The sequence below is a fragment of the Erpetoichthys calabaricus genome, chromosome 2 (assembly GCF_900747795.2).
Source record: "Erpetoichthys calabaricus chromosome 2, fErpCal1.3, whole genome shotgun sequence".
NCBI classification, from domain to species: Eukaryota; Metazoa; Chordata; class Cladistia; order Polypteriformes; family Polypteridae; genus Erpetoichthys; species Erpetoichthys calabaricus.
Genome location: NC_041395.2, coordinates 130,026,880 through 130,042,068, shown reverse-complemented (window position 1 = coordinate 130,042,068; position 15,189 = coordinate 130,026,880). Strand labels below are relative to the sequence as shown.

The 15,189-nt window shown below is 40.4% G+C and overlaps 1 protein-coding gene across 1 annotated transcript; it reads right to left on the bottom strand.

Moving 5' to 3' along the window:
- Positions 1-3,322: 3,322 nt before the first annotated feature.
- LOC114645377 (extracellular calcium-sensing receptor-like) lies at positions 3,323-15,174 on the bottom strand. Its single transcript, XM_028793236.2, has 6 exons — positions 14,835-15,174; positions 14,126-14,417; positions 12,679-13,509; positions 12,115-12,342; positions 11,795-11,918; positions 3,323-4,274 (listed from the first exon to the last, which is right to left on the bottom strand). Exons 1-6 carry the CDS (start codon positions 15,047-15,049, stop codon positions 3,364-3,366), a joined length of 2,601 nt encoding a protein of 866 aa, XP_028649069.1. The 5' UTR covers positions 15,050-15,174; the 3' UTR covers positions 3,323-3,363.
- Positions 15,175-15,189: the final 15 nt, after the last annotated feature.

Genomic DNA, 15,189 nt, shown 5'->3' with positions numbered 1-15,189 from the left:
AGCAAAATCATTTTCCCAAACACTATGGTACAGGTCACACAGTAGGTGCCAGGAGAGGATAGGCATAGGATAGGAGGAGTATACTATTGATTAAGGCACTATGTTGATGTTTAATCAAATATGCAGAAGCCGATGTCTTACTTGTATGTTCTAGTTTTCAAGGAAGATATGGTTAACAATTTTGTTATTATATCAGTGAAGGTTAATTTTCTTTCTAACCTGGTTTCAATGATAATTAGGACAAAGATAATTTGACTGCAGACTTGAACTACAAATAGGGCATTACCTCAGGGATAAGTATCTGGAAAGAAATGAACATTTCCTTACCATGGTTATCATTTATTGTTTAGTTTTGGAATAGGTCAGATAGTTCTGCTTTAATTAGATCTTTACATTTATTTGTATATCATTCAGGTTTTATCACAGTTTCTTTCAGTGTGCATGGTAACACCATTAATTAATCTAGGCATATTGTTTTGTAAAGTTCTCTGTAAAGATGTTTTATTTGAAATATGCTATGTTCTCAATAAGATTGAATATTTAATTAATTGATTAATCTTAGATGGAATATATACTGCTGATAACTGAAGATGTTTCTGTCTTTTTTTTTGGTAACATTTAGGAAATCTGGTATAGTGACATAACTCATTTATATAATATTTATTTCTTTTTATGAAGTGATCCAAATTGTCTGTGGTGCTTGCCAGATATATCTTTTAAAGAAAATAAATTATAGCTACTACTCCTAAAAGACTATGTGAAAAAATAATTTCCTCCATTTATTAACTTGTTGTGCCATCTTTAGCTACAACGACTGCCACCAAGCACTTCCTATAATTCCATATCAGTTTTTTAGTTAATGTGGAGAAATTGTAGGTCACAGTTCTTTGAATAACTGCTTTAATTTGTAAATATCGGTAGGTTTTCAAGCATGAATTGCTCACTTTAGCCACACTGTGTCAGTTAGGGTTAGATTTGACTTTGACCAGGCCAGTGCAAACTGTAATTTTGCCTCTTTTCAGCTATTCTGACACAGACTTTTACATTTACAACTTTTTTTCTCTGATATTTTTTAGGGTGCTTTTTGGCTTTCTGATTGACTGATGCTGTGTTCTTAGAGTAATTGTTGCAGGCTGGCTACTCCTGGTAATATTCACTATTGCTTTCAAAGTAGTTCTTAGTGTGATTCAGTGGGATTTCAGAGCTTCAGAAAAGACCTTATAGGCCCTTTTAAGACTGACATATATCAACATTTCTTTTCCTGAACTCTTCAGAACTTTCTTTTGATTGTGACATTATGTGGGTTGCCTGTGGAATCTTTGAGCTGGAGCTTGGCTCTAATTGCAGCAGATAGAACAAATAACTCAGCCTGGCCATGGTACTTTGTCTTTTAATTTTGTTGAGTTTATCATGGAGAGACAATCTTGTTCACACACTGCTAATAGGTACTGGATACCTTTGTTCAACAAACGAATGAACTAAGTTTAAAAAAAGCAAATATTTATGCATTCCAGTGTCTTATATCTAAATCGAACATTAGATTTTGGTTGAAGACCTGAAAATATTCAGTGTCAAAAGTTTTCAATAAAAGTGGAAACCTGGAAGGGAGAAAATACCTTTTCATGACACTGTGCTTGTCAACATCAAAATGCAACCACATAAGTGATACCAAATTTACAAATGCCAAACAAAAAACTGGCCTAAAGAAGGTGCAATGTTCTAACATAAGAGAGTACATAGTTTTAGTTACATATCTGCTACTGTTTAATGCACTGAAAAACAGAATGCTAGAATGATACTTTTTATTAAAATGGCATCATAGTGAATAGTGAGTGGCACATATTCTTGTGTGTAAATAATTCTCTTCTAACTGCCAAATTTGAAAACTAAGGAAATAAACCTGAAAGTATCAATTACTTGAAAAAGATTCAAATGAGAAAACTTTTTTATCTTGTTTATTGTCATAATTATATATAAAGAAAACCATCTGAGTACAATTCATGAAATAAACACCATAATTACACGTATTCCACCACACTAAAAATAAAACGTATAACAAAAAAATGCATTAACTTTTAAGATAATAAGTTTAAACAGATTATCACATTATGGCTAACTGTTATGCTAAGAAGCTATTCAGTTAAATCAGAACATTATTAATAGTGTCATAAGTTGCACAAAACAGCAAAACTGGCCTTCTTTCAATCGTTTTTTATTATATTTTTTTTATGCAGGAATACAATTGATTATTATATTAGTACAGTTCTTTTAATTTAAAAAAGTTAGACTTTCCTGAAAAATAAGCATTTTTAGCTCCTACATCTTTAACCTTATTGGGATATATTTTTACTAGCCGACGCCCGCCGTAGCATAAGGCGGTGTAAGAACAGGAATGGAAAACAGTAAGAAAGGAATTCAGAAATTAAGAAGAAATAAATACCTCTTGAAAGACGCAGTTGTGCACAGGTGTTTTGGTGGAGAAGACAGATAATGAGTTGAAAGATCTAACCGTAGAAAAAGCCACGTACAATTGACCGTTGCTGAAGACTGGTATCAGGTCTGTGCTCTGGTCTTTGGGTATCCGACAGTGCATGTAGAATTACATGTGAAAGTGATAAATAAATCAGGTTTTTCCGAATTTACTTACTATGGCCATGGCATCCTGATAATTTTGTTGCATGTATCTTGGACTTCCTGGAAATGTGGACGGTAATATGATAATTTTGCCTACACATACGTTGTTATTTTAAGCGTTTGCTTGCAGTGCGTCTGATAGTCGTTTATATTGTTCCACGCGCAGATCTTGTTGATGTAATCTGAGATAGTTGAGACACGCACTCTCTGTTTTAACATACGCATCTATGACGAACTTTTGGAATAGTTTGCCGCTGGAGTGCAAAATACTAAATGTATTCCTCATTGCTAATCTGTACGCGTAAAATTGGCATTGAGTAAGCCTTATTCGCTTGGTAGTTCTTTTATCGGGAATATGTTGTAAATCTTTGTGCCAGCCAATGTCTCCATAAGGTAATAAAAGTGGGTAAATCATAGGATCGCAATTCATATTGGGCGTGGAAATCTGTTTACAGGAGTTGCCTATGGGATAGATGCAAACGTCCCTTTCGGCAGGCGGTTCGCCATCTTCTTCGACAAAAATCACTGCAACATCGGTGTGACATGTCGGGGCATTGTATTGGGCCAGTTTGGGGAAGGGTTTGGAAGAGGACGAATAGGAATCGAGAAATGCCATGTCGGCTGCGTGTGGGCGGGACCAGTTTTGAAGTGGAAGCAGGATGAACCAGAAGAGAAATATATATAAGAGATTGACTGTTTGCAAACATTCTGTTTGTAAGATAAGTGGAATCATTTGGTCAAGGCTGACTTACTCATAAGTGCCCTTTTGCTATTTCTTTCTGGTTTTAAAATAATTATGTAACATTTTGGTGCAAATATTGCAAATAGCAGGCCAAAACTTGAGGCTAAGATAGCAAATATTTCTACAGCTACAGTGTATTTTCCAGGGGAACTGATGTAAGCAGGAATGAAAGTTATCCAAACTGCACAAAAAATCAGCATGCTGAAAGTAATAAACTTAGTTTCATTAAAAGTGTCTGGAAGGTTTCTGGCCAGGAAAGCTAAAATAAAGCAAATGCAAGCCAGCAACCCAATGTATCCCAGAAGGCAGCTAAATCCAGTTAAGGATCCAACATCACACTCAAGTATTACCTTGGCATTTTGATACTTGGTGTTTCTGGCAGGAATGGGAGGAGCTACCATCAGCCATATTATGCATATTAGAGATTGAATAAAAGTAAATAAAAAGACTGTGCCTCTCTGCTGGGCAGTACCAAACCATTTCATCACATTATTGCCAGGCATTGTTGCTCTAAATGCCATGATTACAACAATTGTTTTAACAAGAATACAAGAAATACAAAGAACAAAACTGATTCCGAATACTACATGCCTCAACATACATGTCAAATATGAAGGTTGCCCAATGAAACACAGAGCACAAAGAAAACACAGGGTTAATGATGTCAGTAGAAGAAAACTCAACTCAGAATTGTTGGCTTTAACAACTGGCGTGTAACGATATTGCATGAAAATCACTAATACGGCCACTGAAAAGGAAGCTCCAGATAAAGCCGTTGTTGATAAGGTAATTCCCATAGCATCGCTATAAGAAAGGAACTCCACTTCTCTCAAGACACAAAGATTCCTTCCAGGGTTGGACCAAAATTCTTCTGGGCATTGAATGCATTCGATAGCATCTAAAAATACAAGAGTGTTTGGTTTTAAAGAGAAGCAGGACTTGTTACATACTCAACCTCAAACAACAAGGTTTTCATAGCATTTTTCACAATTAGCACAAATGACTATTATAGAATACTAGACAAAGAGCCTGTTTCGACAATATAAGATGAAACGGGCATGAGTGGAATAGTAATAAGTATAAGCACCACAAACCTGATATAGGTGTATGCGTAATTGAATCAGAATGCGTAATTAGGCCTCGAGCTGTAGTCGAAATCGCCTTTCAGGCCTCTAGAGCTTTAATCGAAGTCGCCTTTCTCTTTGAATTTTTGCGGCTGTAAATCCGCCGCCTGCCGCGATGTTGGGGTTGGATGTCGGTCGAAGTCGCCTTTCTATTTGAATTTTCGCGGTCGTAAATCCGCCGCCTGCCGCAATGTCGGTCTCGTAAGGTTTTTCGGGCAGCTGCGCAGAAGGCAACTGCGCATTCGGCTTCGGACAGATGTGAGTGAGTGAGTGAGTGAGTGAGTGAGTGAGTGAGTGAGTGAGTGAGTGAGTGAGTGAGGAGGCTGGCGAATTATGTATTAAGATAATATAAATATTTCCATCTAGTAGAAAAGCAAACAAATGACAGATTTAACAAATGCACATTTGCATATTAGAAACCATGAGAATAGTACTTTTTTGCCAGTACTTTATGTACAGAAATTTTGCTTGGCAGCTTTGGAACTACTTATAACAGAACACAACATCACATGCAAATAACATAAATAACTTAAGTTAAACAACATAAACAGCTGTGGAATAGTGCAATTATATTAAAGGAGATGAGCAAATGATGTGCAAATAAAAATGTTTGTGTGTATAGTGTTTACGCATACCGTACATACACAACACACACCTTCATAAAGTATATGAGAGAACACACAAATAAACAGGGAAAACGGGCTAAATTACTGGTTTGCAAGGGCTATGACTCTGGAAAAGTAACTGTTTAGGTGTTTATTAGTTTTAATTTTAATTGACCTAAAGTGTTTACCAGAACAAGTGATTACCTGAGTGAGTAGGGTCAGTGGAGATCCTTTTGACATGGTTTATGAAACTAGATGCATACAGGCGTACAACAGATGGGAGAACACAGCCAGACCTCACAATACATTCTAATTCACGGGTGTTGAACTCCAGGCCTGGAGGGCCGCAGTGGCTACAGGTTTTCATTCTAACCCTTTTCCTAATCAGTGACCAGTTTTCACTGTTAATTCATTTTTTTCCCTTTAATATCCCTGTTAGAAGGATTTAGTCTTCTGAAGTGATTCGTTTCCTCATAACATGACGGCCAAACAGAAATGAGATGTGAAACGAGCCAACAGATGACCAGCTTAATCTGGGGCTTCAAACTTCAACTAGTTTCTTAAGGAGAAGCCTATGGTTGCTGTTAATTAAACCCGTTATTTAATTATTCATTCTGCCACAGCAGACATTTCCAAAACTGATGATTTTATGTTTTTTTCTAAGAACACCATCAAGTTGTTTTGATGACCTGAGACATCAGCCTTACTGAGACCTCCACCTTTCTCTATTTTCAGATTCTGTGTGATGGGCACAGGTGAGCTGGTCATGTGGCCACTTGTTTCACGTCTCACTATTGTTTGGCCACTAATTAAGGAAAAAGAAACAACTAAGGGGCCCGAGTCAAGCTAATTAAAAGAAGTAATTAGCAGAAAAAACGGGTCACTAATTAAGAAGATGGTTAGAATGAAAACCTGCAGCCACTGCGGCCCTCCAGGACTGGAGTTCGACGCCCCTGCTCTAATTCATTATTGGAGTAGACCAAACTAGACAACAATAGAGAACGTTATCACACTTTCAATTATGACTTTGTAGAATTCCATCCATCCATCCATCCTCTTCCGCTTATCCGAGGTTGGGTCACGGGGGCAGCAGCTTGAGCAGAGATACCCAGACTTCTCTGTCCTCAGCCACTTCTTCTAGCTCTTCCGGGAGAATCCCGAGGCGTTCCCAGGCCAGCCGGGAGACATAGTCCCTCCAGCGTGTCCTGGATCTTCCCCGGGGCCTCCTCCCGGTTGGACGTGCCTGGAACACCTCACCAGGGAGGCTTCCAGGAGGCATCCTGATCAGATGCCTGAGCCACCTCATCTGACTCCTCTCAATGCGGAGGAGCAGCGGCTCTACTCTGAGCCCCTCCCGGATGACTGAGCTTCTCACTCTATCTTTAAGGGAGAGCCCAGACACCCTGCGGAGGAAACTCATTTCAGCCACTTGTATTCGCGATCTCGTTCTTTCGGTCACTACCCATAGCTCATGACCATAGGTGAGGGTAGGAACATAGATCGACTGGTAAATTGAGAGCTTTGCCTTACAGCTCAGCTCCTTTTTCACCATGGCAGACCGATGCAGAGCCCTCATCACTGCGGACGCCGCACCGATCCGCCTGTCAATCTCACGCTCCATTCTGCCCTCACTCATGAACAAGACCCCGAGATACTTAAACTCCTGCACTTGAGGCAGGATTTCGCTCCCAACCCTGAGAAGGCACTCCACCCTTTTCCAGCTGAGGACCATGGTCTCGGATTTGGAGGTGCTGATTCCCATCCCAGCCGCTTCACACTCAGCTGCGAAACGATCCAGAGAGAGCTGAAGATCACGGCCTGATGAAGCAAACAGGACAACATCATCTGCAAAAAGCAGTGACCCAATCCTGAGTCCACCAAACTGGTCCCCCTCAACACCCTGGCTGCGCCTAGAAATTCTGTCCATAAAAGTTATTAACAGAATCGGTGACAAAGGGCAGCCCTGGCGGAGTCCAACTCTCACTGGAAACGGGTTTGACTTACTGCCGGCAATGTGGACCAAGCTCTGACACCAGTTGTACAGGGACCGAAACAGCCCTTATCAGGGGGTCTGGGACCCCATACTCCCGGAACACCCCCCACAGGATTCTCAGAGGGACACAGTCGAACGCCTTTTCCAAGTCCACAAAACACATGTAGACTGGTTGGGAGAACTCCCATGCACCCTCCAGGACTCTGCTAAGGGTGTAGAGCTGGTCCACTGTTCCGCGACCAGGATGAAAACCACACTGTTCCTCCTGAATCCGAGGTTCGACTATCCAATGGACCATCCTCTCCAGAACCCCCGAATAGACTTTTCCAGGGAGGCTGAGGAGTGTGATCCCACTGTAGTTGGAACACACCCTCCGGTCCCCCTTCTTAAAGAGGAGGACCACCACCCCGGTCTGCCAATCCAGAGGCACTGTCCCTGATGTCCATGCGATGTTGCAGAGACGTGTCAACCAAGACAGCCCTACAACATCCAGAGCCTTGAGGAACTCCAGGCGTATCTCAGTTTTTTGATCACCTCTGTGACCTCAGTCCCAGAGATGGGAGAGCCCCCCTCCGAGTCCCCAGGCTCTGCTTCCTCATTGGAAGGCATGTTAGTGGGATTGAGGAGGTCTTCGAAGTACTCCCCCCACCGACCCACAATGTCCCAAGTCGAGGTCAGCAGCGCACCATCCCCACCATATACAGTGTTGATACTGCACTGCTTCCCCCTTCTGAGACGCCGGATGGTGGACCAGAATCTCCTCGAAGCTGTCCGAAAGTCGTTCTCCATGGCCTCCCCAAACTCCTCCCATGCCCGAGTTTTTGCCTCAGCAACCACCGAATCCGCATTCCGCTTGGCCTGCCGGTACCTATTAGCTGCCTCCAGAGTCCCACAGGACAAAAGGGTCTGGTAGGACTCCTTCTTCAGCTTGACGGCATCCCTCACCGCTGGTGTCCACCAACGGGTTCGGGGATTGCCGCCACGACAGGCACCGACCACCTTACGGCCACAGCTCCGGTTAGCCGCCTCAACAATAGAGGCATGGAACATGGCCCATTCAGACTCAATGTCCCCCACCTCCCTCGGGACGTGGTCGAAGTTCTGCCGGAGGTGGGAGTTGAAGCTACTTCTGACAGGGGGCTCTGCCAGACGTTCCCAGCAGACCCTCACAACACGTTTGGGCCTACCAGGCCTGACCAGCATCCTCCCCCACCATCGAAGCCAACTCACCACCAGGTGGTGATCAGTTGACAGCTCCGCCCCTCTCTTCACCCGAGTGTCCAAGACATGTGGCCGCAAGTCCGACGATACGACCACAAAGTCGATCATCGAACTGAGATCTAGGGTGTCCTGGTGCACATATGAACACCCCTATGCTTGAACATGGTGTTTGTGATGGATAATCCGTGACGAGCACAGAAGTCCAATAACAAAACACCACTCGGGTTCAGATCGGGGGGGGGGGCATTCCTCCCAATCACGCCCTTCCAGGTCTCACTGTCATTGCCCATGTGAGCATTGAAGTCTCCCAGCAGTACGAGGGAGTCCCCAGAAGGTATGCCCTCTAGCACCCCCTCCAGGGACTCCAAAAAGGGTGGGTAGTCCAAACTGCTGTTCGGTGCATACGCACAAACAACAGTTAGGACCCATCCCCCCACCTGAAGGCGGAGGGAGGCTACCCTCTCATCCACTGGGGTAAACCCCAATGTACAGGCTCCAAGTTGGGGGGCAATAAGTATGCCCACACCCGCTCGGCGCCTCTCACCGGGGGCAACTCCAGAGTGGTAGAGAGTCCAGCCCCTCTCAAGGAGATTGGTTCCAGAGTCCAAGCTGTGCGTTGAGGTGAGCCCGACTATATCAAGCCGGAACCTCTCAACCTCATGCATTAGCTCAGGCTCCTTCCCCTTCAGATAGGTGACATTCCACGTCCCAAGAGCCAGCTTCTGTAGCCGAGGATCGGACCACCAAGGTCCCCGCCTTTGGCCACCACCCAACTCACACTGCACCCGACCTCCTTGGCCCCTCCCATAGGTGGTGAGTCCATGGGAAGGGGGACCCACGTTGCCTCTTCGGGCTGTGCCCAGCCGAGCCCCATGGGTGCAAGCCCGGCCACCAGGCGCTCGCCATCGAGCCCCACCTCCAGGCCTGGCTCCAGAGGGAGGCCCTGGTGACCCGCGTCTGGGCAAGGGAAAACGCCGTCCAAATTTTTTATTCATCATAGGAGGTTATGTTGAACCGCACTTTGTCTCATCCCTCACCTAGGACCATTTTGCCTTGCGTGGCCCTACCAGGGGCATAAAGCCCCGGACAACAGAGCTCCTAGGATCATTGGGACACGCAAACCCCTCCACCACAATAAGGTGGCAGTTTGAGGAGGGCTTTGTAGAATTGTACATTACATTCCTTTAATTTTCATAAAAAATAAATCCACTGCTGAGCCTTCTTAGTGATGGAAGTGGTGCTAAGGTCCCAGTTGAGTGTTTGTGTGCTGAAAAAAAAGGTAAAGGATTCCAGTAAATCAACTGTGGAATCACTAATTTCTAGGGAAAGGGGTTGTCACTGCTGATTGTGAGAGTCAATTACCATTTCTACTGTTTTTGTTTGTATTTAGTACAAGGTTATTTGTAATGGTCCAAGACACAAGACAAGTACTCATTTTGCAAATGAAAAAAATTAACTGAAACATATTGTGGAACTGAATAGCAATAAAGAATATTTTAAAACATAAAAATCGCAAAGTGATAATATTAAAAATAATAATAATGATACATTTTATTTATATAGTGCCTTTCCCATGCTCAAGGCACTTCACAGAGTTTAGGAAAGAATGGCAGGGTATACAGTATATAGCATTGTACTAAACCAAATAAATAAATAAAGAAGAGTAAGATAGTAATTCAGAGAAAGCCTAACAGATAACATAATTGATGGTCTAGCACACACACACAGGTTACATGAGCATCTTGACATAAAGGTAAACTGAAAGAAGGGTAATAAAGTCAGGTAGAGCTAAAAGCCTTCCTGAACAGATGGGTCTTGAGTTGTTTTTTAAAAGAATTCATGGAGTCTGCTGATCTAATTAATTTCGGTAGGTCATTCCAGAGTCTGGGCTCTAAACAGCTGCAGGCCCTGTCACCTATTGAGTGTAGATTAGTGTGCGGCACAACCAGATTGCCAGAATCAGAGGATCTTAGTGGGCAGACAGGCACATAGTGATGGAGAAGGACACTGATGTAGTTAGGCGCAAAGTCATTTAAGGCTTTGTAGGTTATTAGTAAAATTTTATTTTCATATTGAACTGTGGAGTCCTTTGGAATTCCCATCCCCAGTGATTATATTTTAAGACTATAAATCACAAAAGAAAAATATCAAATTCCAGTAAATCAAATTTAATTTATATTATTTAAGATGGTTCTTTGCCCCTTTTCTTTAGTAAAAAGCATACAGCAATTGATCTCGACAAAATGCCTTTCTAATATCAGGACAAAAAAAGGGTTAAATAAAATAATTAATATCTTTAAATTTCATTCTAATTCTATGAATGTTTGGCTGCTAAAGTGCCAGATATAAATGTGCAGTTTTAATAAATTGACAGAGAAAATGGCAGGTAGAAGCGGCAAAAAATCAAACAGACTATTGAGCTAATGATTGTTTCTAAGTGACTTACAAATCATCAGTGCTTAGTACCGCTGTTTAAAAAGTTTTGCAGTGTACCAAATTTTTTGTGGTTCAACTGGCACTGTAACATAATTCTGTGCCAAACTGCCGTTTTATTTGGAGCACAAAAATACAACCCAATTTTGGTTTTATTATTATTATTTTTTTATAGACATAAATGATTAAGATATTAATTATAAAGTACATAGAGTATAAAAAACATTTTTAAATATGTTCAGTAATAAAATCTGTTGAGTTAAGTAATGGAAATTACAAATTCCCTTTACATACTGCAGCACACTAATCTGGTTTGTAGGTATAAGCAGTTGTGGCGGACTGCAAGGGCCGAGACGCTTTCACGATGGAAGGACCGGGGAAGGAAGCGTGGCCAGAGCATTACTTCCCCCGGAATGCTAGGTGGGAGTGCTGCAGCTGCTGCTGAGCCCGTGTGGGCAGTTCTTCCTCCACACCTGGAAGTGCTGCCGGAAGTAGATCATCAAGCACTTGGAGCACTTCCAGGTGCCTTATAAAAGGAGCCAGCAGACACCACTTTGAGAACCAGTCAGGAGGAGGGAGACAAAGCTTACCTGGAGGAGTGGAGGAAGGAAAAGAAAAAGAAAAAGAGAAAAGGAAGAAATTGGGTTGTGTTGTGCTTGCTTGGACTGTGTTGTACCAGTGGGAAACGGGTGAAGGCGTTTCCCACGGGAAGAAAAAATTTAAAAAAGCGTGTGGTTGCACTTGTGTCTCCTGCATCTGTTTGTGTCGAGTCTGATTTCACACAGTTTAATAACAGTGCCATATGTGTGCTGAAATGTAGATATCTGTGGCACACTCAGTTTTGCTATACATTCAATTTTTGTTTTATTCTTTGCTTTTTTGAACAACTGTGTGTACAATCACACCCTGAAACCCTCAGTCATCCATACTTATCACTATGCAATTATATGTATAAAAATACAAGTACAATTTTAACCTTAAATGTGTAGGTTTGTGTGATTACATGAAATGTATAGCAGGCAACCTGAAGGAAACTACTTACCAGTTTGATGGCTAACTGCTCCATCTGCACAAGGTACACAGTCAAAGCAGCAAATGGGTTTCCCTTTCTTGGTTGCTTTTCTTGTGCCTGGAAGGCAACTTTTACTGCAGATAGACTCTGGAACCTGTTGCATAAAAAAATACAATAAGAGCTTTAGAAGTGATGGCTGTGAATAATTAATCTTTTATTATCTTTAATTTAATCTTTTGCACAGTTATGATTAGCAATTGCACTTATTTCTGACATTCAGTTGTATAGCTTGGCATATACTCTCTAGAAAGACCCCTAAAATAGAGTTGGATTTTTTGCTGTTTACTCACTTTTCCAGAATCAAAATTCCAAAAGATGCTGCTTTCATTCATAAGGAGTTCTTTCCCTGATGGCGCAGTCATGTCAAAAAGACCAACAGTTTTGATTTTTACACTGCCATCTTCATCCCATTGCCAGTTCAGGATGTCGTAGACAGCAAGGACATCTCCGTTTTTATCAAAGGCCACTCTTTCTCCTAAATGATTTGTAAAGTTAACATATTTCAGGTAGTGAAAAAGCTTAAAGGGAATAAATAAACCAAAAAAGGGAGTGTTATTTTTAAGAGCACAACACATAACTCTCTGGTTGATTTATATTATAATGTTTATGGTGTGCAAAAACACAAAAGCATGCAACCTTACAGAAGATATGCTATGTTTCGCTGACTTTTGGAATATCCATAATCATAAAAAATTGCTGTTTGAATACAAAATGATCTAAATGGCTTCAGTCTTTTGCAGATAGGCATGAGACTGTAGAATAATCTGAGAAAGAACTTATAGCTTTGTAGTCTTATATATGTATAAATATTGCACATTCTCCTTTTTACATTTCATTTGAAACTGTTCACTTACTTGCCAAGGCTGCATACTTGTGACATCCACACAAGAATTTTTCATAAATGGTCCTTTTCCATATTCGCAGTTCATTGCATTATGAAGAGCATATCCCAAGGCATACACAGCCTTATACACATTATAAGACCCTCTTAATTGTGATACATCAGAATATGGAGTTTTTTTACTTTGTATATCCTCATCACCTGTACAGATCTTATTCTGTCCCAAAGAAGAGGATGTTTGGTTATTTATATTTTGCTGGAATGTGCATCCAAACATTGCTTCCCAGAACTGAATAATCAATGTGTTATTTGGGTATGTATTCGGATGAAGTTGAACCAGAAAGCTTTCTAGACCTGGAATTTCACCTCTGCGTACAGTAATGCCAATTGTCCCCCCAAAGGAAGCAAAGTTTTCTTTGGTAGCCAATGAATGAGTAGTACTCCATGCATCACTTGCAATCCACTGCTTTCCTATGATATTGTTGGAAACAACTTCCTTTACCAACGCACTTATATCCACTCCAGATGCAAATACAATAATGACGTTTACAGTTGATATTTTAATTGTCTCCAGTATTTTGATAATTTTCATTTTTTGATTGACTTTTGGGATGGTTTCAACGAAGGAAAGGCAGCCAATGCTTTTGATTTGTTCACTAAGTTCGGCCATAGCATTTTGACCATAGTCATCTTCACTTGCTATAGCACCAACCCAAGTCCAGCCAAAATGTTTCAGAATCTCAATCATTGCTTTCACCTGAAAAGTGTCACTTGGAATTGTCCTAAAGAAGGAAGGGTGCTCTTGTTTATTGCTCAAGCAGGCGCAGGTTGCATAATAGCTAATCTAAAGCAGACAAGACAGAATAAGATACTATAGTTTTTGTTAAAAGTACAGTTATGTAGCACATAAATATGAAATACATAATCCAAAGTCAAATGCCAACCTATTAAACATTTGCAAATTTGTTTCAATGCCTGTTACCCATACAGTACATTCATTTTTTTTGGTTTGTAAAATTGAATTTAAATGTGTATGCCATAAAAATGTAGCATTTGCTTAAAACATGTATACATTATATAATGCAACATATGTATTATGATTTAATAATAGATACTTATGCCTGAAATATAAATAATTTGTTAAGTTTGTAATATAAAAAAATAATGGTTACTATCATCGATGTGTTATGGGTACTGCATAGTTTTTGTCTTCTTAACATGCCCCTGTAAGCCAGATTTTATATGCTTTTGCCAATGCTTTTTATGTTGATATATTTGTAATTGAAAAGATACCATATGTTTTTACTTTACAGTTATTTCGTAGGTTATATTTAGATGGCTAAGCTTTATTATAAACACAGTGATTGTGAATCAGTACGTTTAAATCAGATGCATAATAAATCATTTCATTATTTTCTTTGCACATTGCATAAATGCATTTAATTGATTATGTACTTTACCAGAGGCATCCGGAAAAGACTTAATATTCTTGACAGAGCTATTGAGTTGGTTGATGTTGGATCCCCTACAATAGCAAGAACAGGAGGGGAACCTTTACAGTTGAAATCCATGCTAATGTCATCCAAACCACCAACTAAAGCAGCGGCTGCTCTGAGGGCTATTGGCAGTTTCTCACAGTTATCGATTATTCTGTATCCCAGTGTAATGTTAGGAAGAAAGCTTGGATTCCTGTTGATTTCTTCAATTGCAAAGATCATTGTTTGTGCCCTTTGAAAGATCGATATATCTACCCTATCAAAACCAAAAACAATAGTGGACTTTCTTCACAACAAAATTAATTTTCTTAAGATAACAAAAATATACCAAAATGTTTTCAGTTTTATTTTATTTACTTGTAAAATAATACACCGTAAATTAAAAAATGAAAATATGGTAATAGATGTATTTATGTCCCAGAACATGATTGTTCACAGCAAATATGAAAAACTATTACAGTTAACCAGGACCTTATAAAGATTACATTTCTGTGTAGACTGTTTCATTTACAAAAATACAGCATAGTTACAGTGAATATATGTTCACTGTAGAAACAGTAACTTTGACAAATGATTAAAAAAACATACCAAGTTTAACCATGACTGCTTACAACAAACATTTATTTACTAAATACACCATCATTAACTATACAACAGTAAAATAATATCTCACCCGTCACATCTCCATTGTCCTGGTTTCATCTGAAAGGATAAATCTGGCACAATTGTTTTGGTGCTTATTTCAAAAATGCCTCCCAGCATAATATCCCCTTTTTTATATAAACTGTTTAGCTGAAATGTTCCTTGAACTTTGCAGGAGGGTTCTGAAGCATATAAAGCAGCATTCAGCATCCTCAGGTAGAGAGCAGCATACAGAATGTGTATCATTGTTGGAGAATGCCTAACTAATAATGCTCACTGTAGCAATGTATTTTATACCTTAAATTAACAATCCTTGGAGATCTATTAGTAATTCGAGCCAGTATTTTAATTGGAATTTCAGAATTCCCACTGTTAATTGCTGTTGT